Raw genomic sequence first — 22,359 nt, 5'->3', positions numbered from 1 at the left:
CTGTACCCATACTGCATTTGTACCTGCTTTTAATAAGAAGTCAAATATTCTGGCACAGAATCACATAGAGTGTGGCTTTCGATTTCTTCCTTTGCAAGCCTACACCAGTCATCGGAGAGTCTTGTGTACTCTGAACCTCTTTCTGATTTTCAATTGCTACTCAGGTACTAACTATAGGAAGCTCTATCAAGGAATCTACACATGGTTTGAGATCTCCACAGCGACTCCCATGTCTTCTTACTAAGTGAAGAGGTGACTACAATCCTGTGAGAGTTCAGACACTTTTTCCCATTTCTTTCACATTATTTTGTACGTACTAACATTATGCTTTCCAAGCTACTGAGTTACATGTGCTCCATTCACTAATTAACATTTCCTTCTTATTCCAAACTCCTTTCTCCATTTCTTCTAAGGACATTTTATTCCTATATTTGTATTCCCTGAATCTCTGCTCTAGCAAATGAAATCTTTATATCTCTGAATATGTTTTCTCTGGTTTATAAACCTAGTAACTAATCTCTCATTTTTGGGAGGGTAACTCAGTTTAGTATGAGGAAGGCAATTCCTCCTAATGCCTTAAAGGACTAATTCACTCTGAAGTGAAATCAGCTCTTGTGGAATGTAATAACTGGATAAAAAGACATTTTGTACATCAGTCCAATATGTACAAATTAAAATTATATTACAAACCACATGCATAGTTTTATTATGTTATCGACATATTTATATGATAGTTATTTGTAGTACACTTAGTCTTCCTTTGCCTATCTCTAAACATTTAAAACATCCCTAATCAAATTACTAATAATATTTTTTAACATTTAGGACTGTAATAATAAAAAATATTTTGGGGGTTTGCTCTAACATTTTGAATTTTCAATTAAGAATATTTTTGTTGCTTTAGAGTCAGTCTGTATGTAAAAGATATAAAACCCATCCCACCAGCTACATCCAACAATTTTTAGTGACTTTATAATTTAAGGTCTGACTCATATTGAGAGAAGACAGCTTGTGTAGCCTCTATGTAAAACACTAGGAGAAGCAGAAACTTCAATCTGTTCTCTTTATAAATTTGTTTATTCAGAAAGAAGCTTTGAAATAAAAGGCTTTGAAAGGCTGGCAGGCTTGCTGAACAATGAGTTGTTATATTTTGAAGGCATATTATCTTTAAAAATACAAGAAAACCTGAAGTGTTTCTAATGAGAGAACTCGTATTTTTGAAAGGAAATAAATAGAAGAGTTTGAGAGGATATTTTTGTTGTGATTTTTTTTTTCTTCCTCCTGGGGCTGCCTATTGCTCTTATGGGGAAGTTTCCTGCTGATTTGACTTTCTATTCTGCTGTGAGACTGATGCCAAGATTTACATGATTGCTGTGGATAGAAACTGGATTTAGCATAAGGAAGATAACTGCTTTTCCCCTAGCAAGAGACAGAAAAGGGAAAGACAGAGTGGGGCACATAGACAATATTATTTGAAGCTATATTCTTGGTCAATTACTTTATTCAGCCTCTATTTCAGGTTATGCTGCAACTAATAAAAAGCAAGAAAGCTACTGGTGTCAAGCCAGGAACAAGATAAAGAAGGAAACTCGTTGTAGTTTAATGCAAATGTCCAACTATAATGGAAGCAATGTACTGGTTTTATATAGAACTGTCATAGCACATCTTGTAACATAAACGTAATTAACAAAAACTCTCATCAGAATTTGCTGGGTGGTGATTTGCCTGATATGGGGAGTCCTTCAGCAGAGAGAAAAGAGTGAGTGTAGAACTGTGCATCGTTACAGTTATTTTAGCAATTCATTGTCTCTACAGTCTTTTGCACATTCTTTAATTTTGAATTACATGTTCTGAACATTTAAACAGGGGTTAAGATTTTTGTTGATAAAGCAGGTTTGTGCAACTTGAAATCATTTCCAGCCAGTTGGCAGACTGTTATCTTCTGTCAACCTACAGTACCTATGGAAAATGCAATCTTTTGAGATACTGAGAGAAGTTTGCATCATAATGCAGGAAACTTCACGACCAAAGCAAGACTCCACAGTAAGCACACAAGAAATACTGTGGGTAGAAGGCAATTTGAGGGAGTTTAGCACTGAGAGGTTTTCAAATGTAATTATTAACAGATCATTTAACCAAATTTTAGTAATTTTTCTAATTAAATAATATACACAAAATAAGTTAAATACCATAATGAGTCAGTAATTAAACAAACGAGAAATAAATATTATCTACTTGATCTAAAAGTTTAAATTCAGTAACTGGAAGATAGTATCATATTACTGAGGTAAATATTCTGGAGTTCCTGAACTAGATGTATATAATAGAAAGATGGGTAAGAATTAATTTTGTTCCCTTTTTGTTCAGTTAGTTATATGAACAACAATTTATTCTGACATTAAAATCAGGTTATCTAACTACAATGACTAATTTTATGGTTTTGCATTTTGTTGATTACAAAGTTATGATTATCTTGTGAAATTCAATTATTAAGAATAACTGATCCTTTAAGTTGAGCCTGTTGTAGGGCTGGTTTTGCTGCTAGAAAATAGCATACTTGAGATACTCAGTTACCACCTGCAAAATCTTCAGAGAACATTCAATTAAAAAAAGTGTCATCTTAGGGCCACTGATAATAATTGCTTGGTATTTTTACATATACTAAAGATTATCTTTAGTATCTGTGTTTCTTGAATAGAAATTTTAGCAAAGCCTTGAATTTGGGGTATATGGACAAGCTTACTGCAGTTTAGAAGTTTATCTGAGCACCCAAAGTCTTAGTGAACTCACCATTTTACTGAGACTCTCCTGAACACAATTATTTTGGAGATAAACCTAATAACCTGATACATAGTTACAAAATTACCATGAGGGTTATGGTATAGACTCATTAGCATTTATCTACTTTCCAGAACCATCTATTTTCTTTTCAAAACATGGTAAATTGAGACTTGATTTGGGGTTTTACATTTTGCCCCCTCTGCTTTTAGAGTGGAGTGTTGACGTAGATTTTTGTTTCAAAACCTCTTATTTTTTTTACTATCTTCTGCTATGTCACATTTGACTTTAATTCCTCTTGCATGGGGAAGAGAGCACTAGAGAACAAGAAGTGTCTTATTTCTCCCCTCTCTATTTTTCACAGTTGGCTAATGAGATTTCTAAGGATGAAATTCAGGGCAAGGTGCCTTACCAGAAAGTTCAGTGTGAAGTCCAACCTCTGTGAACTATTTTGACCTTCTACAAATCAAAACTTGTAGGTCTTTAATCAATAATTCCCATATCAGTTCAGAAATTGTGTGCAAGCATACAGAAAAAAATTGGCAGTTAAAGAATTTTGATGATAGAATATTCTCCTAACTCTAGACACATTGTTCGAAATTGTAATTAACAAAAACTTTTTAAGTACCTAATTAAGATTCTACATTAATAGCTTAGAAATGTTGTAAGACTGAAAGTTTTTCTGAAAACAAGAGCCTTGACTATTGTGTGTGTCTACATGTGAGAAAGTTTATGCAGGTACATACATATATACATACATACATACATGTATATATATACTGTAGAATGAACACATTTTTTTCATATGAATTAACTAGCAGGGCAGCTTTATGTTGCCATCATTTTGTATGCATTGATGGAACCAACTGTGCTTTTAAATGGTAGTAATTAATTTTTGATGCCTTAAAAGGATAATAAAATAACAATAAAATCTAACTAACACTTACTCAAAGACATATCTAAAGCCCTTCAGGTGTTTTAGTGTATATTTAACCATGCATTAGCTTCTACCAGTTTGAGAGGACTCATCTTTGTATTCTATTTGTAGTAAAGAAGTCAGCCAAAACATACAAACATTTGACCTGATTTAAGTGTCCCTTACCAACAGACTTATGAGCAGTTGCCTAAGCAGCTGCCTAAGCTGTTGGGATCCAGTCTTGCCAGATCTCCGGAGCTCTTCCCTTAAAACTGTCTTATTCCCTGATGCTTACCAAAACTTTACAGTGCTTCACTGATAAACTAAAATCACTATCTATTATACTAGTCAATACTGTCTTGGATTTTTTAAAAATTAAGCTTAATGCTAAGCTGCCTACCTCTGCCCAATCTATTTTGTACTTGGATTATTGGATGCGCCAATGAAGAACAATCCTTTTGCTTTTTATTTTATAGTCCATTGTACAGCAAATTCCTTGTTCCTGACTAGAACCCCTATTTATGCTGTGTTGGAAGGGACTCACAAGGATCATTCAGTCCGACTCCTGGCCCTGCACAGGACCATTGCAAAGAGTCACACCATGTGCCTGAGAGTATTGTCCAAACACTTCTTGAGCTCTGTCAGGGTTGGTGCTGTGACAACTTCCCTGGGAAACCTGTTCTAGTGCCCAACGACCCTCTAGGAGAAGAACTCCTTTCTCATATCCAACCTAAACCTCCCCTGACACAACTTCAGGCCATTCCCCTGGTTTCTGTCTGTCACTGGTCACCACAGAGAAGAGACCAGTGCCTGCCTCTTCTCTTCCCCTCACAAGGAAGTTGTAACTGCAATGAGGTCTCCCCTCAGTCTCCTCCAGACTGAACAGACCAAGTGCCCTCAGCCGTTCCTTACACGGCTCCCCCTCAAGGCCCTTCACCATCTTCGTTGCCCTCCTTTGGACACCCTCTAGTAGCTTAATATCTTTCTTATATTGTGGCACCCAAAACTGCACACAATATTCAAGGTGAGGCAGCCCCAGTGCAGAGCAGAACAGGAAAATCCCCTCCCTCAACCACCTGGTGATGCTTTGCCTGATGCCCCCCAGGACACGGTTGGCCCTCCTGGCTGCCAGGGCACTGCCGAGTCAACTTGCCATCGACCTGGACCCCCAGGTCCCTTTCCATGGCACTGCTTTCCAACATCTCATTCCCCAGTCTGTCTGTACATCTGGGGTTGCCCCATCCCAGGTACAGAATCCAGCACTTCCCCTTGTTGAACTTCATATGGTTGATGATTGCTCAGCCCTCTCATTTATCCAGGTCTCTCTGCAGGGCCTTTGAGGGAGTCAACAGCTCCTCCCAGTTTTGTGTCGTCTGCAGACTTGCTTAGTATTCCTTCCTGTCTCCAAGTCCTTTATGAAGATCTTGAAGAGCACAGGGCCCAAGATGGAGCCCTGTGGCACCCCAGTAGTGACAGGTCACCAGTCTGATGTTACCCCATTCACTATTACCCTCTGTGCTTGAGCCGTGAGCCAATTTATATCAGTAACACAAATATAATAAGAAGAAAGCTTTTCACTGAGGACAGCAGAAAATGTCCACTGTATTGAATTCAACTGAGTTGTATGACTGAAGGTCTAAGGGGCTTAAGCCTAGATTTCTACAGTAAAAGTATTTGTATATCCACCCAAAGATGAAATAATGAATACATCTGCTTTGCTTGAAATAATGAAAAATCTCATTGAGAAAGTGTGCTTAACATTCCACAAGTCAATGCTGTTTATTACAGTGTTATCACACACATGCAGCCATTTGTTATAGAATAAACAAAATGATTTTTTTTGTTTCACCGGGTCAAAAAGCATGGGCAAAGATGTGCTGCAATTCATTACAATGTCACTTGAAAAGCTTTCATAATAATGAAGCTTCCTTTCTGGATTTATAATCAAATCACATTGATGTCAGAGAGCTCATCTAATTAGTTAGTTTTCATTGACTTAAATATATGTTTATATTTCTTAGCTGTTGTTGTCAGCTTTACAACAGTGTTTTTCATTAAAGGTTGGCAAAAAGTATTTAACCATATCTTAAGTGGACTCATCTGCACAGTTCTGGTTGCTGGGATATTCTGCTAAAATCTCTTGGTTCTTCAGAACAGTTTTGTGTATGATAGACCCTACTTCCACATCTTTATGCAGCTGTACACAAGATTGAATCAAAATCAAGATGGGAAGGCTTGCAGAATGAATCAGCAAACAAGTGTTTCTAAACTAAAAAAAATATCTATCACAGGTTTCCTGATGATATGAGAAGTATAACACATTGTAGTGAGCCTACCATCTGAACATGTGGAAGGAGAAATACAGAACACAAATCTACAAAAATCCAGTAAAATTGTAAAGTCTTTCGTAGTATCAGTTCTACAGATCACATTATTTCTTGAGGCCAGAGACAGAATCTCATAATGTGATCCTTTTCCAAACAAAACAGGTGTCCAAGTAAAAGACAGTTGTGCTTTTCACCACAGTTTTTAAGGAGATTATTGATTTTGTATGTGTCCATTTAAGTGTGTCTATTTGAGATGTGTTAGGACGGTTTTTTTAGAACTACTGAACACCCATAATTGACTGTTGAGGTCATTATCATTCTTGGTGTTCATTTTAGCTCATACAGTTAATAATCTTTAGAATACCCAGTTTGTCATTTTCTTGTTCACCAGTTCTGTTCTCTATACTATATTAACAAAGATACATAAAAATCTTTTCTCTCTTCAACTCACTATCCATGGATAATTTCTTTGCTCTGGAGTGGTCTAGCATGATGTTCTGGAAGTTGTTTGAGATATATGCAACACATACAGGATGTTCCTGCATCAATATATTCTAGCATCATCATTTTGGCAGCTCCTCCAGTACAAAGTCAGTTCTAATTTATTCCTCACATCTTTATATTGGAATCTCAGAATTTTCATCCTCCACACTTCCCCAGTCTTCTGACACATAGTTTTGCACATCTGGTTGTCTTTCTGTTATTTGCTTTGGACAGTCTCTTTCCAATTCAAGCTAAATATGGAATAAAATATTTTGCTTTAAATGCTTATTCTTTCTCTTTCTCTGTGGTTAGCCTGCACATTTGGTAACATTTTAGAACCTTCTATTTACCTTTCAAGCCATTTCAGAACACCTCAATATTTTTGCTCTTATTTTAGAACCTTCAGAAAATAAGAACTTCTTTCCTGCATTCACATACAAAGCAACAGCAAAGAGAACTTAGCTGTAGTTTTAAAAACTCAGAACATTGAGGTTTGATTACTATTCTGAAAGAAGTCCTTTAAAAAGGGAAACCTCAGGAACATTTACCTTTGTGCATCACAGTACAGTGCAGAGATCTTTGGCATACTGATGACAGAATCTGCACATTCACTTTTAGCTCTCTAGGGAGTCTTATGGAGTTCAGATGCAGCAGTCCATGGTTCAATTTCTTGCTGGAATGGATTCTCCACAAGTAGGGATAATCCTTCATTTGATGCTTACTCACTTGGATATATTTCTGTATTCCATACTGGCCACATCAGGTTTTGCAATGCTTATTTATTTTTGCCAGAACACATTGCTGCATTAGCTGGTATTATTACCCTTACACGGTTGAAATGGCACTTTTCTTCTATGATCTTCTTTTCATTAGCTTAAAATAACTTTTTAAAGCAATTATCTCTAGGTTAATACTTCTCAGGCTTGTTCTCAGGCTAACAGTTACATTTTTACCATTTTTAGTTGGAAGAGAATGCACTCAGTAGTTTTTGAGGATCAGGCTTTCAAATATATACAGATACAGTTGGCAAATGCAATAGTTCCTTATTTCCATTCATTTAATTCTTATCCTCCTAACTGTAAGTAAGTATGATATAGTAACATCTCAAATACCACTTCCAATCTTTTTTGTTTTGAAGTTCCTCCTGAAGTTTGTTTTTGTTAAGTTGTACGGTATTTAGAATATCTTTTGACTTGACTCAGTATCTGAATTGATTAGATAAAACTAGTAATAACCTCAATATCTTTATTATATGAACTGTGCATCTTAACATACATAATATATGCATGTATTGATACATTACCTCAATTACATAATTTTAATTTATATTATAATAATAAATAGATGGTCTTATATCTTAATTAAAATATAGCTTAATTACATAACAGAGATGTTAATGTTGTAATTTTAAATCTGTAAAATCTATATAACTAGGTAAGATTTCGAAAGAACATTTTGTTCTCTAGGTAAATACAGCACAGTGTGGCATAATGTATAACATGACATTTTATGACATCATGGTCATATATATATAAACACACACACACATATATATATAAAACAGTAACACAGTTTAAAGAAATAGGTTATTTCACCTGAAAGACAGCAGCTGAAGATGGGAGACATGGAAAAATTACCTTTATGCAAACCTCACGCTGTACCACCCGGCAGCTCGTGTCATGTACCTTTCAGCCACCACCGAATCTCCTGTGAACAATGGAAGATTCAAAACAGATACAAATCAGAACAAGTCACAGTTTTTTGCATTAAATATTGCTTAATCTTCCTAATAATTATATTTTTTGTTATCCACTATTACTAAACTTTAGTTGGCTAAGAAAATTCTAAAAGCATTTCCAATATTTTCTTAGCAGGCACTGAATCAGAACTTTCAATTGCTACAGCACCATATAAAAAGTGTATTTAAAAGGTATTTCAGTCCAAGGCCTGACAGAGCAATTTCTAATCACTCAGCTTCTTACCACCAGCACTATTCTTTCCAGTGCAGAAACAATTCATAATACAGAGTCACACCAGCATTCTGTTAAGTCCTACACGCTTCAGCAAATAAAACAAGGTGATTTGACAATCTTAGATATAGCTCACTCTTTTTGGATAAATAAAAAGCCAGTAAATTTAAGCATTTCTTTTCATTTTACATAATTTTGTGGAATTTATTTTAATAAAATGATCTCAGAGATCTAATTGATCGGTTTCCATCAGTAATTTAGAGATAGATTTTCAAAGGCATGAAAACCTAATAAGAATGCATCTAATTGATTTTCAGAAAGAGCTGAGGACTTGATCCTGCATTTACTGCAGTTGGCACTGAAATTTTCATTGATTTAAATAAGAACAGGTTCATACCTGCAGAGACTAGCTGCTATTTATGCCTTTCACACTATCCCTTCCATAGTTAGAGATTTCTTCCCATTTTTTGTACAAATAACCTACACACTTGATGTGAAATGAAAACTCTAAGAGCATATATTCATGTCAAAACAAAAGAAAAAAGGAAATAATGATTTTGTACATACACTCAGTGCAATTGACCTTATATTACCAAAAAAAAAAACCAACCAAAAAACAACAAACCAAAAAACAAGTCACATTTCCAAAGCTAATGGAAGCTTTAACACTTAAGAGTGAACACATTGCAACTGCCCCTCAATTTTATGTTGCCTCTCTTCACTGAAGTCAATGGCATTATTTATGAGTAAAACAACCAAAACGTTGAATACCTAGTTTAGTCTCTAGCTGTTTAGAGGCCTACAAGTTTGAGTAACTATACACAGAACTATTGCTTTACCGCTGCAAGTGAGGAAAATGTTATGAAACATTCTATCAATGAATGAAACACTGTGATCTTATTCTGTTTTATGTAGTAAAGAAATGCAACTGAGTATTTTAAAAGTATTCCGATGCAGGGAATATCTGGCTTTTCAGAGCATTGTCTCACTGATATATGCAAAGATCAGAAAGGGGTGATAGTGTCAGCATTCCAAATTCATCTATATGAAACAACAAGATAATTAGGTGTAAAAAATGCATAGTCATGCTCAAGGCAGCAAAGGATCAATTTCATCTGAAGGCAAGTGGAGTGTGCACTGTATCATCTGATCCAAAGGAGTGACCTCCTTGATTCAAATGCAAAACGCCTATTCCTGTTGCAGATGGAGTTTTCCAGGACAAAGTGTTCAATAGAAAGATTACATTTCCAGTGGGGCAGAAAGGTATTTGCCGGTGTCTCATTACAGCTTTGATACAAACATCTTGGATTTCAATTAGCTTTGAGATAGAACAGCAATAATCCAGCATTGAAACTACAGACAAACCTTTGTTTCTTACGCCATTATATGTGGATTTTTGTTTCATTTGCAATAAGATATCACAAGATTTCCAAAAGAAATAAATAGAAGGAAATAACATTCCATTCATTTTAATGGCAGAGATATCACTTAGTGATGTCTGTCTGATAACTTTGCACTAGGAGGCGAGGGTGACATAATTTACATTTTTTCCAGCATAAATGAAAAGTGCTGAATTCCTTGAACCGTAAGTGTCCCATCAGTTCTACCCTCACTGTCCCACCTCCTATTATTAACATACCATATCCACTCTGATGCTTTTGATCCCTTTCTATGAAAAGTAATTTGCCTTCTCAATGGAAATAAGTATGAAATTTGCTCTAGTACATTTCAGGAGTTCAAACAATGGCCCACAGAAATTTCCACCCTGTGGAGATAATCTTTTAACCTCACAAATTCAGACTTTGCAGTCATTTAAAATGCTTACTCCTAAATATTATTTGATATTTAAGAAAACTAGTATGTTCTTCTGAATCGATCATGGAACTAGGAGATTGAAGGGCAATTCTTAACTGTCACTTGAGTATCTGTGACTGATTTTGAATTAACTCCTGTAAAACTGGATAGTATTTGCCATCCTTACTTTAGACCTGCATCACAAGGGTAACTGTCAGTTTCTGATATGTGGCAGGAAGAAAAGCTCATAAACCACTCAGGTATGATTCAGTTATTGATTTCTTTGTTAGTAATGAAGTTATGATCTATGCCATGCAGATATGATTTTAATAACACTCCAAATTACATATGATGCCTTCCATCCAAAAGGCTTCCTTTCAAATATCAAATCACATAGCTTTAGCAGTAAGAAATATTGCTATTGAAATAAATATGGTTAATTTGACACACTAAACAACTGAGACTAAGAAAAAAATAAAGATAGGTCTGTAACCTAGTAACCAGTGGCAAAAACTACTGGTGGCAAAGCACCACTTTTCCTCCTGTGACACCAAGGTGAAATTCAAGACATGACTGCAGTCACTTGCCCCCACAATTCCAGAGCAGGGAGAAGAGCTGTGAAAATGGTCCTTTTAAGATGAATTGTTCTATGAACTATCCACAAGGTTTTTTCTCTCCGAGAAAGAAATGCTACAAAATGCTAGATTTATCACTAAACATAAAAATGAAAACCAGGAAATTATAAAATCTCATGGATCTGTATTTTTTACTTTCTTTTGGCTGTCATAAATAAATCACAGCAGCTGATCAGTAACTGGCTGTGGATATATACAATGAATTTAAGCCAGCCTCTATAATGGGTTTTTTGCCTCACTTCTGAATTGCAGTCATCTTTAGGGGAATGAATGCAAGAAAGATATAATTCTCTATAACTATAGTGAAATTAAAAATAATTTTCCTGATTAATGACAATATTGCTTAAATAGCACATACTTCCACCGACTTTAATACCAGCTGTAAATACATTTTGCTCATAAAAACAGATCTGCAAATGTGTTAGAGCTTGGTAGCATTACTGGCATACACAATACTAACAAAACCAGTGCTCTTTACTTTTTGTCATAGCGCTATAAAAAAATTTAACAGGTTAGATGGTGCTTTGTGTATGTTATGCAGAACAAGAAATGCCAAATTATACGTGTAGATTTTTTCCAGAAGAATATTTGAACATATTCTATTTACTGTAAAATAAGTGCAAGTCCCCAACTATAAACATATATTTAATATTATTTAAAAAAGTTTTATTTTTATAAGTTTTTTTCTGCAAGTATAATGTAATTGAAGAATTTAATTTTTTCAAATTATTTATTTTTTGCAGAGTAGCAGATTTTGATTGTAAACTTCTAAAGCCACAGAAAAGTCCAGATGGCTGTTTCACAAGATGTTCCATGAGAAAAACTATATGAGTTGGTAGTTTTTTCTTTCTGTACTCACAGCACTCTCAGAATACAGATTTGAAAAGGACATCAGAGATCTAATCTGCTTTAGCAGAATAAGTGTTCTTTAACATGTAATAGCTGTCTAATCTCCTGTTAAAAATTCCAGAGAGAAGAGGTTCCAGTAGCAAATTTAACAAAACAACACCACAAACTGCTTTCTCTAAGACAAACAGGCTCATTTCTTATAAAACTTTTTCTGACAGGAACAACAGATTTGACTCAACAGAAATCTGAGTACTAACAGCCATCAGGACCCGTGGTGATGATACCTATGTTTAAAAGCAGTTATTGAATAAAAATTTGCCAGCAGTAGAGTATCCAGTTATACACACACATACCAGCAAAATATACTTTATTTGTTGAAAATTGTATACTTCTCTCAGCCTTTAAAGAACTGAAAGAAATGGCTGTTTAAATTTCTACCATTAGAAAACGTGTGCATTTCACTGTTTTATGGTTTTCTGGAGTCTCAAAATCACATGTCATGGGAAAGATGTACACTTACTTAGGTCTCTACAAGTTCACACATATATATTCCATTTACAAGCCTTACAAAAGGCCTTTTGCAGGTTTATTCTCTTTTTCTGTCTGAAGACACATGTGCTAATGCAGTCAAAGGCATTGAAAGATGTACCATTCAAACCTAAGCGGATTCCTTTTGTTCAAAACGTTATTTTTTAAACTAAACTACTTGCATAGATCAGACTATCTCAGAAGAAAACATAAACCAAAACACTTGTCAAATAGATTAAATAACAGGATATTAATGTAACCAAATTTAGGTCAAGCAAAGTAGAAAGAAAAAATTAATCCTGATTAAAAAATATAATCAACAGTTTAATACGATATGACGTGCTTGGCTAGAGAACATATCTATAAATTAAAAAAAGGAAATCCTGTTTGAGAATAAAACATTAAAATAAAATTAGTCCTACGCTAGCAAGTAGATGGGTTTAGCTATCCAAATTATGTTTAGGAATTTTATGGTTTGAATTTAAAATTTTTTCTGTTAATTTTTTCATAGGAACCCACACAGCAAGTTTCTTAGCAAAGATACAGAAAAGGAACAAATTCTATCTTTACTTACAATTCTGTCAGCAGTAAAATGACTCCATGGCACCAGTCTTTATCAAATAGAATTGTCTGATGCTCAACTAATTCTCATAACAATGTGAAAAGATTAAAATTTAACTGTTCCAGTTAACAGTTACAGCAGAATAAATATTACTTCATGATAAGAATAGAATATCAGAAGCTAGGAATCCTAAATGCTAATCTCTGTGGTCTTGTCACTTCGTCTTTTTAAAGCTCTTATTTCATTTGTAAATAATAATTAAGTACTTGATCTGGCAATTATTTAACATTTCCAGAATGAGATAATTTGATGTCACTGGATGAAAAGTGCATTCACTTTAAGCAAAATGTAGTATTTTAGTGTCCCTTAGTTCATAATAATTCTAGTTTAAAATATATTTTATGGTTATATAAGATATCCCTTTTGCTTACACACAGAAAAATAACTAAATCCTAATGCAAAGTTAAATAAAGTCCCTGAAAAAAAGTTAACACTTTCTCTCTCCTATTTATCCTATTATCTTTTTGGCTAGTAACACTAACTAATTCATACAAAAGGAACTCTGATATCATCTTAACGAATGTTCAAACATATTCTCCCCTCTCAACAAAACTTCCACAAAGATTAACGGGAAACAGGTTCTCAAGCTGAGGGTAGACTGTAGGCTGGCATACAACATACTTTAAAACCTTTCCTTTGCTCTGATCTCTTGGCAGTTCTCATATTCTCTCATAAAGCCAGAGCTAGTGCAGGTTTTGGTGCATTACAGGATCCCTTAGGAAGCTGTCATTATCTCCTCTCTTAAACACATAATAGAAAAAAAAGAAGAGAGTACCGTACACAGACCACACTGAGGAAGGAGAACTTGGAATTTTTCAACTGGTAACCTTATTTTCTGTAATCCTCAAAAAGGACCCATTCACCACCACCTTATTGTGATACAACAGGAAAAAAAATATGTCCATCTAGCAGGAATAGGGAAGGGGAAAGAAACTTATATTAGCAATGTAGCAAATTTTCTAAGCAAAAGCACAGACTAACAAATGATATTAGAAAAGTTATATATTTATATCATGAAATAAAATCTTCCTGATTATTTTAATTCCAGTAAGTCTGTAGGAGGAACTTTTAATTGTCCTGAAATATGAGGGGAAAAAAGGGAGCCTCAATGGAGAAAGGTAGGCCAGCTGCCTTTTCCTAGACTCATGTACTTCCAGAGAGGACAGCACAGCACTGGCAGTTACTTGAGAAAGGAACTACCCTCTCTAGCACAGATCTTGGGCTCATGCTCCAGAGCAAATCACTGTTCCTCAGCAGCACAAGGAGGTGACAGAGCAAGATGATGGCCCAGTTGCCTTTGCTCTCTACCCTTATGATTCAGGCAGCAGAGGAGTCTAATGTTCTCCAAAAAAACAAAAGTAGAGACTCTTCTGAATCAAATGGTATCTTCCTCTGCTTAGTCTGGATTCCTGCTCACCTGCAGCAGAGACCTGATGCACCTTTATCATTCTTTTACATGTCTCAACTTCTCAGTAATACACTAGTTCTGTTTACATGGGTACACAATCACTATGAACTCTGGTGTTCATGTCTTAACCAAGCTGTGACCATCCAAGAATCAATGCACAGGATGGGTGTATAAAATCCCCTATAAGCTGTTTTCCCGGTGCTGGGTGCTGAAAGAGTTCACCTCACGGTGTAACCGATCCACATTCTTACAGGCCATTATAAAATTGGGGTTTGCTACACCAAAAGATGCCACCACGGGGAAGCTGAGGCTGGAAGAAAATGCTCACTTGTGAACAGCTACAACCTGTGTGCTTTCTCCAGCCTGTCCTCCCACCATAGACCTCACGCCTTCCAGCTGATGAAAAATACACCAGCTTACTTAAACTGAAACTGCTGTTACTTGTGAGATCCATGACTGCTAAGCCCCCACAAATTTATTTGTGTAGAGTTAGTACTCTGTCGGTGTTTGTGTCACTGCTACACTGACTAGGGTAGAGTTATTTGAAAACTACAGCTATCATTTACAAAGAAATGTCAGTGCTGCAAAAATTAGTTATTCTATTTTCTGTGTTCTAAAATGAAGGACTAATGTGAAAAATAATAACATGACCTTTAGCATATATATGTAGGTTTGGGACCAAGAAATACACTTCAGTATTGAAGATCAATTACCAAAAAGCAATTGGCTAAATTAATTAGAAATGTGAGATATGTGGTTCCTACATTCATAATTTTAAATGTAAACTTAAAAAATATTACTGGAAAGCATCAAATACAAAATTGATATTTTATAGCCAGACAAGAAATAAAGTAAAATACAGAAATAAAACATAGATTCCTGTTCTGAGGTGCACACATCACTTTAAGTGGTATTAGAAAATTCTGGCAAAGAAATTCAAGGACGACAGATGTTAGTGGAAGTTCATTACTATCATCTTCATATTTCCATCTCTGGAGAAAGATGCAACGTCTTGTCTTGCACATCATACAATTTTCTTTGACACTTTCACTTAACAGTTTCTCTGAATGGTAACACCCATACTCTCACAAAATGTATGGAGGTTATTCAATGATCAGAAGCCATCTAGACAACAGACAGTTTCTCTAAATTTTCTTAAGGTACAGTGTGAACCCTGACTCACATGGAAGACAGTAAACAATCAACACTGATTCCTGCAGCAGTTGAAGTTCTCCTGGCAGTTCTCCCAGCAAAGTACCAACCAACCTGTTCAGTTTATGATACCTAGCAGAATTGCAGCCTGACAAAGGCTGACTGCAAACATGGCCTTTTTCCAGTGCTTGTCAGGACGAGTTCAAAAGATATACTCACCAGGCACAACTATTTGTAGATCCAGTGATTGCAAATAAATTATTCCAATTTGCAATAGTAGAAAATTTAACCTGCTATGGAGTTAATAGTTACTGCTTCCAAAAGCTTCGCTTTGTAGGGTGTTGCAAGAATCATCGATATTAATTCTGCCTTGGAAAGCACAGCTCAGGAAGATCAGCAGGCTGAGGTGTCACGCACTTCAGTGAGATACATCCAGCAGCACCAGCCCAGCAGTTGGAAAAACAGGCGGAAGATTTTGATACAGGTTTCCACAGGACGCAAGTGACAATATACTTATTAATTTAGGAGGAGTGGGGAAGAGCAACGGCACTTGCTACCAGTTTGTAGCTGTACCCGAACGAGGTGTAACTCCACTCCCGCACGACGCCCGTGAGGGACAGCGCCGTGTCCCCGGGACAGCCCAAGGCCACGGCGGGACACCCCGCACGGCACCCTCTGCGCGGGCCATTTGTCCTTCGCCTGACGCTCAGGGCACAGCAGGCGTTTACAGCTCTCATCCCCAGCTCACTGGAGTGATTACGGTACTGGCCCTACGCCTGGCCCGCAGAGAAAACCCTACAGTTCAACCAGCGCCCGCATCGACACGATTCGTTTCACTGATCGGCAAGGCGGAGTCTGAGGCTGCTGGGCTAAGGTACATCCTCACTGACGGGGGTGGGCTGAGGCGGCTGGGCTAAGGTGGATCCTCACTGACGGGCGTGGGCTGAGGTGGCTGAGCTAAGGTGGATCCTCACTGACGGAGGTGGGCTGAGGTGGCTGAGCTAAGGTGGATCCTCACTGACGGGGGTGGGCTGAGGTGGCTGAGCTAAGGTGGATCCTCACTGACGGGGGTGGGCTGAGGTGGCTGGTCCCTCCTTGCCCCGGGACCCAACCCCGGCGGAGAGGTCGCAGCCCCGCCCAGTGGATCCCGCTCGGGCCCCGTGAGGCGCGGGCGCCTCGGCCGCCGCGCGCGCTCCCCGCGGCCGAGCGTCCGCGCCCCAGAAAGACTACAGCTCCCTTCATGCAACGTGCGACGGCGCCACGCTCCTTCGCGGCGGGGCGCCGGCGTCGAGTCACGCCCAGCGGCGCGCGCTGCATGCCGGGCGTCGTTGTTCTCCGAGCATCTTCTCCAGCCCCACCCCGCGGGAGGGGCGCGGTGCCGGGCCAGGGAAGCGCCCCGTCCCCGCCTCTCTTTGCCCTCGTTCCCCGTGTGAATTGGTTTCGGATCGCTCGCTGAGCAGCGCCTTGGGTGTCTTCCTGAACAGGTCTCCGCGTTCTTCCGCAGTTCTCGTAAGTTCCTGCGCATCCCGCAACGCTGTCAGAGCCGGTTTGTCCTTCGTCGCTCGCCGTAGGCCGCCGCCCTCCCGCTGCCGGCGCCTTTGTGCGGCGGCGGAAGGGGTGCAGGGGCGGCGGAGCGGGGCCGGAGCGGGGCAGGAGGCACCGGCAGGTGCGGGGGCCGAGTCGCGCTCGGGCCGCTGCTGCCCAAGGGGAGCGAACGCTTTTTCCCTGGGGCTCGCCCTGCGGAGCGAGGGCCGGGCGGCAGGGTGGGGCTGGGGGCGGCCTGGCCGGGGCTCCCTGAGGGGGAGAGACCGGGGAGTGCCGCCGCCTCCTGGGCCGCGGGTGTGGGAGAGGACCCTGCCGGGGCTGCCGGGCGCGCTCCCCGGTGCGGCCTCCATGGGGTTTGGGATGGGGGCTTTGGTTCTGGCGGCACCAGGTTCGTGCCGCTGTCGGCCCCGGGGGAGGCGGGGCGGGGCGGGCGCCCCTCTCGCTCCTCGGGAATCCCTTCCCTAGACGGGCGGGGCGGGGACCCGCGGTGTGACAACGCGCCTTCCTGGTGCTGTGCCAAAGTGACACGGGAATGCCATTCAAGAAAGCCGACCGTAGAGTATTTATTTATTGGTACTTAAATGTTTAAATTTAAGTACTGGTAGACGTATGAGGCTTGCAGCATTTTGCGTTCTTGTCTGTGCTTAGGTGTGCAATGCAAACGCAGGTATTCTTAATTTTGAATTAGTGCGTAGTTATATTACTAATGCATAATCCTGTGTCCTCGGTGTCAAGCTTAGTGTAAAAAGCATTTATTGTAGAACCACTCAGTTGTTGTAGAACCACTCCTACATTTTCTTTTCAGACTTAGGTTTGCTTAAAAGCAGTAAAATTAAACTGGTCTCCATTTAGTCCATTCACACAGTTTTTCATACCTGTGTTCTAAATCTTTGTTAAGTTCTAAGTTTGGGAGTTTCCCACCTTTTGTTGTTGACCTTCTCATCTGTATCTGAGTTAACTGTAGCAAAACTTTTTATAGCATTTTTGTCTTTAAAAGATCCACCAATTTCTTAACGGTGTACAAAAAGTTTGGGGACAAAAATTGATAATACACATATTTTATAGTTTTCTTTGACCATCACACTTGTACTTATATTGTCTTGTAGTTTATAGTAATGCTACTAAATCTCTTAATAAATATTTTGAATCATACAGTGGTATGTAGAAGTATATATAGTTTACATACTAAGTTATAGTGTGCCAATATTTAGCTGTTGAAGTGAAAAGTGAAAGATAAATACTGTCTTGGTGCTCTCCTTGCTGTTTTCAGTCTCAGTTGGCTCTGTAGCTGTAGAGAATCCTATGTCAAAATCAAATACTCCCATCTTCAGTACCTAATGTTTCTTTCAAAGTAGTTCCTTCAAACAGCATCAGAACTACCTTAAGAATGGATGCTGTCACCGTGTCATAGTTCTGTCTGTTTTAAATCAATCCCTTGAGAATGTGTTAAGTGAAAGAAAAAAGGAAATAGGAATGTGATTTTTTTTTTTCAATTATTACTGACTTTTCAGGTTTCTGGTTGTGGTAAGCTAGTGTAATTTCTTTAAGGATAGCTTCTTTAAAGGAAAGCTGCTCTCTTAAAAAAAACCTCAGCAAACGAAAAACCCCAAACAACCAAACCAAAACCCAAACAGTGATGTGATTTCTGTTGATCAGCATTTCAGCCATGTCGGACAAAAGTGAGCTGAAGGCGGAGTTGGAGCGCAAGAAGCAGCGATTGGCTCAAATCAGAGAGGAGAAGAAGAGAAAGGAGGAGGAGAGAAAGAAAAAAGAAGTAAGAAATAATTTTCGCTTTGAAGTTTGGCTTTGCATATGTAACTTGCCCAAAATTTAAGGTTAGGTTCACATGATCATTTCCTACGTGTAGTTCAGGGAGTGTCTGTTTAATGGCTGGTGCCAGTACAAATGTAGTACTTCCGTTGTCTGTGGAGAGCAAACAGCTGCTGTTTTCTTTAGAATTGTCCATACGATTCTATGTATTAATTCTGGGGGTTTTTAATCCTACACTGGTATAAAGTTCTGATTTCTAAAACTACTTTTGTGCATGTAACATCATTAATGAAATCACTGTAAACTATTGCCAGAAAGGTCTGCTTAATAAGTTGGAGTGGTGTTAACTAATTTCTGAAGTACGGTCCACAGGATGTCTATATGAATTGTCTGACTGTCAGTATTATCATGGTACAAATACTGTGCTATGGTCTTGTGCTCTTTGACCCATCCATAGGGTGAATTTTAAAGTCAGACCAGCACTCAGGATGCATATGGTACTTGTGTGTTAGACTCGGTTTGTTAACATTGTCTTCTGGATTTCTGTCTCCTAAAGGATGTGACAATCAGAGATTTACTGCTGTTTCTCCTGCATGCAGATTATGCCTTATAAAAGAAACTTTTGCTGGAATGTTTGGGGATACTTTTTCAAGACTTCTCTGTGTTTTGGTTATAATCTGGTTGGTGTTCTAAATTAGGATATGACTGAAGACTGGACAGCTGCCAACTACATGATTCAGACAAAGAGGAGAGGGAAATATCTCAAATTATGTTCTAATGATATCATAACAATGTATTGCCTGTGTCTGAGATTCCACATGTGATGCAATAGTTTAGCAGCTGAGAACTTGCTCTAAAATTTGGGAATTGCTTTTTAAAAAAGCAGTTAAATGATTGTGGAAAGATACGGAGTGTTCAGCATCTTTTACGGCAGAGCTTGCCTTATGTCTAAATTAAAGAGGGGGAGGTGTAGGGTTTTGAGTGGTTTTTTTTAAAATCTAGCAGGTAATAACACAAAGAAAACTATTTTTCCTTGATACAGTCATTGTAATTTCAAAATTGTAACAATATGACAGTGTCTCTAAAACACTTTCATACACGGATACATAATATTATTTCTTCAGTCTTTGCATTTTACAGTGCTTAGCATTAGTGTAAAAAAAAGGTATTCTTAATCTTATGAAGTGTTATTCATTGTGGCAAATTTTTGGATGTTTATATATGTCTTTTAAAGACAGTTCCAAAGCTACAGAACTTTGTTATTCCTGTCTACTTTATCTACAAAAAGGACCATCAGAATTACTGGAGTCAAATACTTAACCTGTATGATGATAGGTTTCAGAAGAACAAAAAAGTCCTATGAGGTCTCAAAATAAATGAAAGTTTAATTGCTGTTAAATGGTATAACTTAATTATTGAATCACTTTTAGACTGACCAGAAGAAAGAAGTTCTTCCTGTACAAGAAGAATCTGACCTTGAAAAGAAGAGAAGAGAAGCTGAAGCATTACTTCAGAGCATGGGGTTAACACCTGACTCTCCCGTTGGTAGGAATGTTAATATTTGTTTGAGATGAATGTTTGAGATTTTTTTGTTTGGTTTTTTTGGGGAGTTTGTGTTGGTGGTTTTTTTTGTGGTGGTGGTTTGTTTATTTGTTTTGGTTAGGGTTGAGGTATTTACATATCTAAAATAAAAATTCTCTGGCCACTTTTTTGGGGGAGTGTACATGTCTGGTTTTAATACTAATTTGTCCTCATGGTCTTTGTTATAAATGCCAAGTGATGTGCTTCAGTACACATTACATAACACTCTTTTGCAAAATACATGTTTTACCCTTAGTGTGTTATTTGAAGTATATTAGTTAAAATATATAAATATCATGTATGTGTTTTATTCCCCCCCCCCTATTTTTCCTGCACATTATTCTACTGTACTTTTTCTCCTTACTCTTTTTCATAATGCCAAATTCTAGTACCAGTATTTTTGTTTGGAGCTGGCATGTTTCCTTTCTGTATCTTTTACACCCTTGTTTTTCTTATGTCATTTACCTGACTGACTTTGATGGAGCATTAGCAAGGCTGAGTATAAAAATTAACTACCAAGGGTGATGACTGATACCTGTGCAGCATATTGGTTGTTGATTTTTGCCTTTATGTAGACACATTGCTCTGGAAGATGAAAGCAAAGAGTGTGATAATTCAACTCCACTTTTTGTCTCTTAACTCTGAAATTGAAGAGGTTTAAATCTTGTCAGTTTGGCTCATTGGTGAAGTTCTATTTCAACTGGGTTTGTAAATAACTAATAATAATTTCTTATGGATATAGTATATCTGTGATTATATTTTCATAATTGCTTTTGCATAATCCTCAAGCATTCAAAAGCAAGCATGGAATAAACACTCTTACTGCTGGTTCCATTCCAACAGCCACAGCAGTAATTTCTGGTAATTTGAGCTCTTTGCATTGTTGAGAGAGTGCATTTGGGCTATGTTAGCACTGGCATACAGCTTTTTAAGTAATCAGTTCTGACCTATTACTGATTTTGCTTGCTGGACTAATGGTTGAACACTTCCCTTGCATAAAGTTTTGCCAAGGCAGTTGATAAGACTTTTGTAGAAACTTAGGGCTATTGGTTTTTTTCAAATCTGTGAGAGGATCCAAAAACCACAGAATAGTCAGTCCTCAAAGCAAGTCGTTGTCTAGGCTCAGAGTAGCTGTTCGTGAAGAGCTTGGGAGTGTTGACATCCAGGACTGGGGCACAGCCCTGCATGTTGTGGTTACTGAGCATCTACTTAACCACACCCTTCAGTGGAGGGTTTGCAGGGGATTCATTCTGTTCCCTTTCAAGATAACCAGATCTGATGTGGATCCTAAATCAAGCTAATATATCCTTGGTACCTCGCAATTAGCATGCCTGAGGCTCAGGCTCCTTTTCTGCTGGCTGGATACAGGCAGATGCAGTGATCCTATCCCTGAACTGAAGGTAACTCATGGCTGAGCTGCTTGGTGTGCAGGAAGCTTGTGTGCTGGCACTGTCGGTGGAGGTGGATACCTTGACGTTAGATTCCTTCATAGAAAATTGTATTAAGCATTCCTAAGACAACTCTTGTCCTGTTAACTGCCAGAGAGAGAGAGAGAGAGCTCTCTTATGGGAGGAGGGACCACAGCAATGTCAGTATGATTTTGATATCTACTGTACTTCGTATATAAGAAGCCATAAGTTAGTGAACCAAAATTACTTTCAAGAAGGTATTGTAGCTGAATCGTCTGTTGGGGTAGGTGAAATTTCATTTGTTCTTTTCGTAAGATGTTGGTCTCTCAAGGGGATTCCCCTCAGTTATGGGAGGGCTCTCCCGAAAATGGCTTTTCCCACAAGAGGGCGGTGCAGCACCAGCGCTGGGCGCGGGTTCCTCGGGCTCCGCGTCCTGAGACCTCAGAATTTCTCTCAGCGCGCCTGGTAATGCACAAAAACAGCGATAGAAGGCCTGTGGGCGTTTCCTTTGGGGTAAATTAATCGTGCATGGCGATAAGGAGTTGAAGAATATACATCCCTATTTATATAAATATGAAGTCTGAGTATGTTT

General features: G+C 38.3%; 2 protein-coding genes across 10 annotated transcripts in view; one reads left to right on the top strand and one right to left on the bottom strand.

Moving 5' to 3' along the window:
- The window catches only part of METTL8 (methyltransferase like 8), an 80,523-nt gene extending 64,717 nt beyond the window's left edge, over window positions 1-15,806 (bottom strand). Inside the window, exons 1-2 of the mRNA XM_032692596.1 lie at window positions 15,682-15,806; window positions 8,142-8,211 (exon numbers count right to left, since the gene is read on the bottom strand). The gene's annotated coding sequence lies outside the window, so the exon portion shown is untranslated. The remainder of the gene's footprint in view (window positions 1-8,141; window positions 8,212-15,681) is intronic.
- Window positions 15,807-16,315: 509 nt separating this feature from the next.
- Window positions 16,316-22,359, top strand: part of DYNC1I2 (dynein cytoplasmic 1 intermediate chain 2) — a 28,578-nt gene continuing 22,534 nt past the window's right edge. For 2 of the 9 annotated variants that reach the window (XM_032692587.1, XM_032692584.1), the window contains exons 1-3: window positions 16,796-16,971; window positions 18,664-18,781; window positions 20,208-20,322. In XM_032692587.1, coding sequence (XP_032548478.1) covers window positions 18,674-18,781; window positions 20,208-20,322 — 223 coding nt within the window. In that variant the 5' untranslated portion in view covers window positions 16,796-16,971; window positions 18,664-18,673. Of the gene's footprint in view, window positions 16,337-16,795; window positions 16,972-17,031; window positions 17,129-18,663; window positions 18,782-20,207; window positions 20,323-21,147; window positions 21,220-22,359 lie in introns of those variants that run through there. The other 7 variants (XM_032692583.1, XM_032692580.1, XM_032692586.1 and 4 more) reach the window with 7 other exon arrangements.

Source organism: Chiroxiphia lanceolata, chromosome 7 (assembly GCF_009829145.1).
Source record: "Chiroxiphia lanceolata isolate bChiLan1 chromosome 7, bChiLan1.pri, whole genome shotgun sequence".
Classification (NCBI taxonomy): Eukaryota; Metazoa; Chordata; class Aves; order Passeriformes; family Pipridae; genus Chiroxiphia; species Chiroxiphia lanceolata.
Note: the sequence above shows the minus strand (reverse complement) of the source record. Positions and strands in the feature narration are given on the sequence as shown.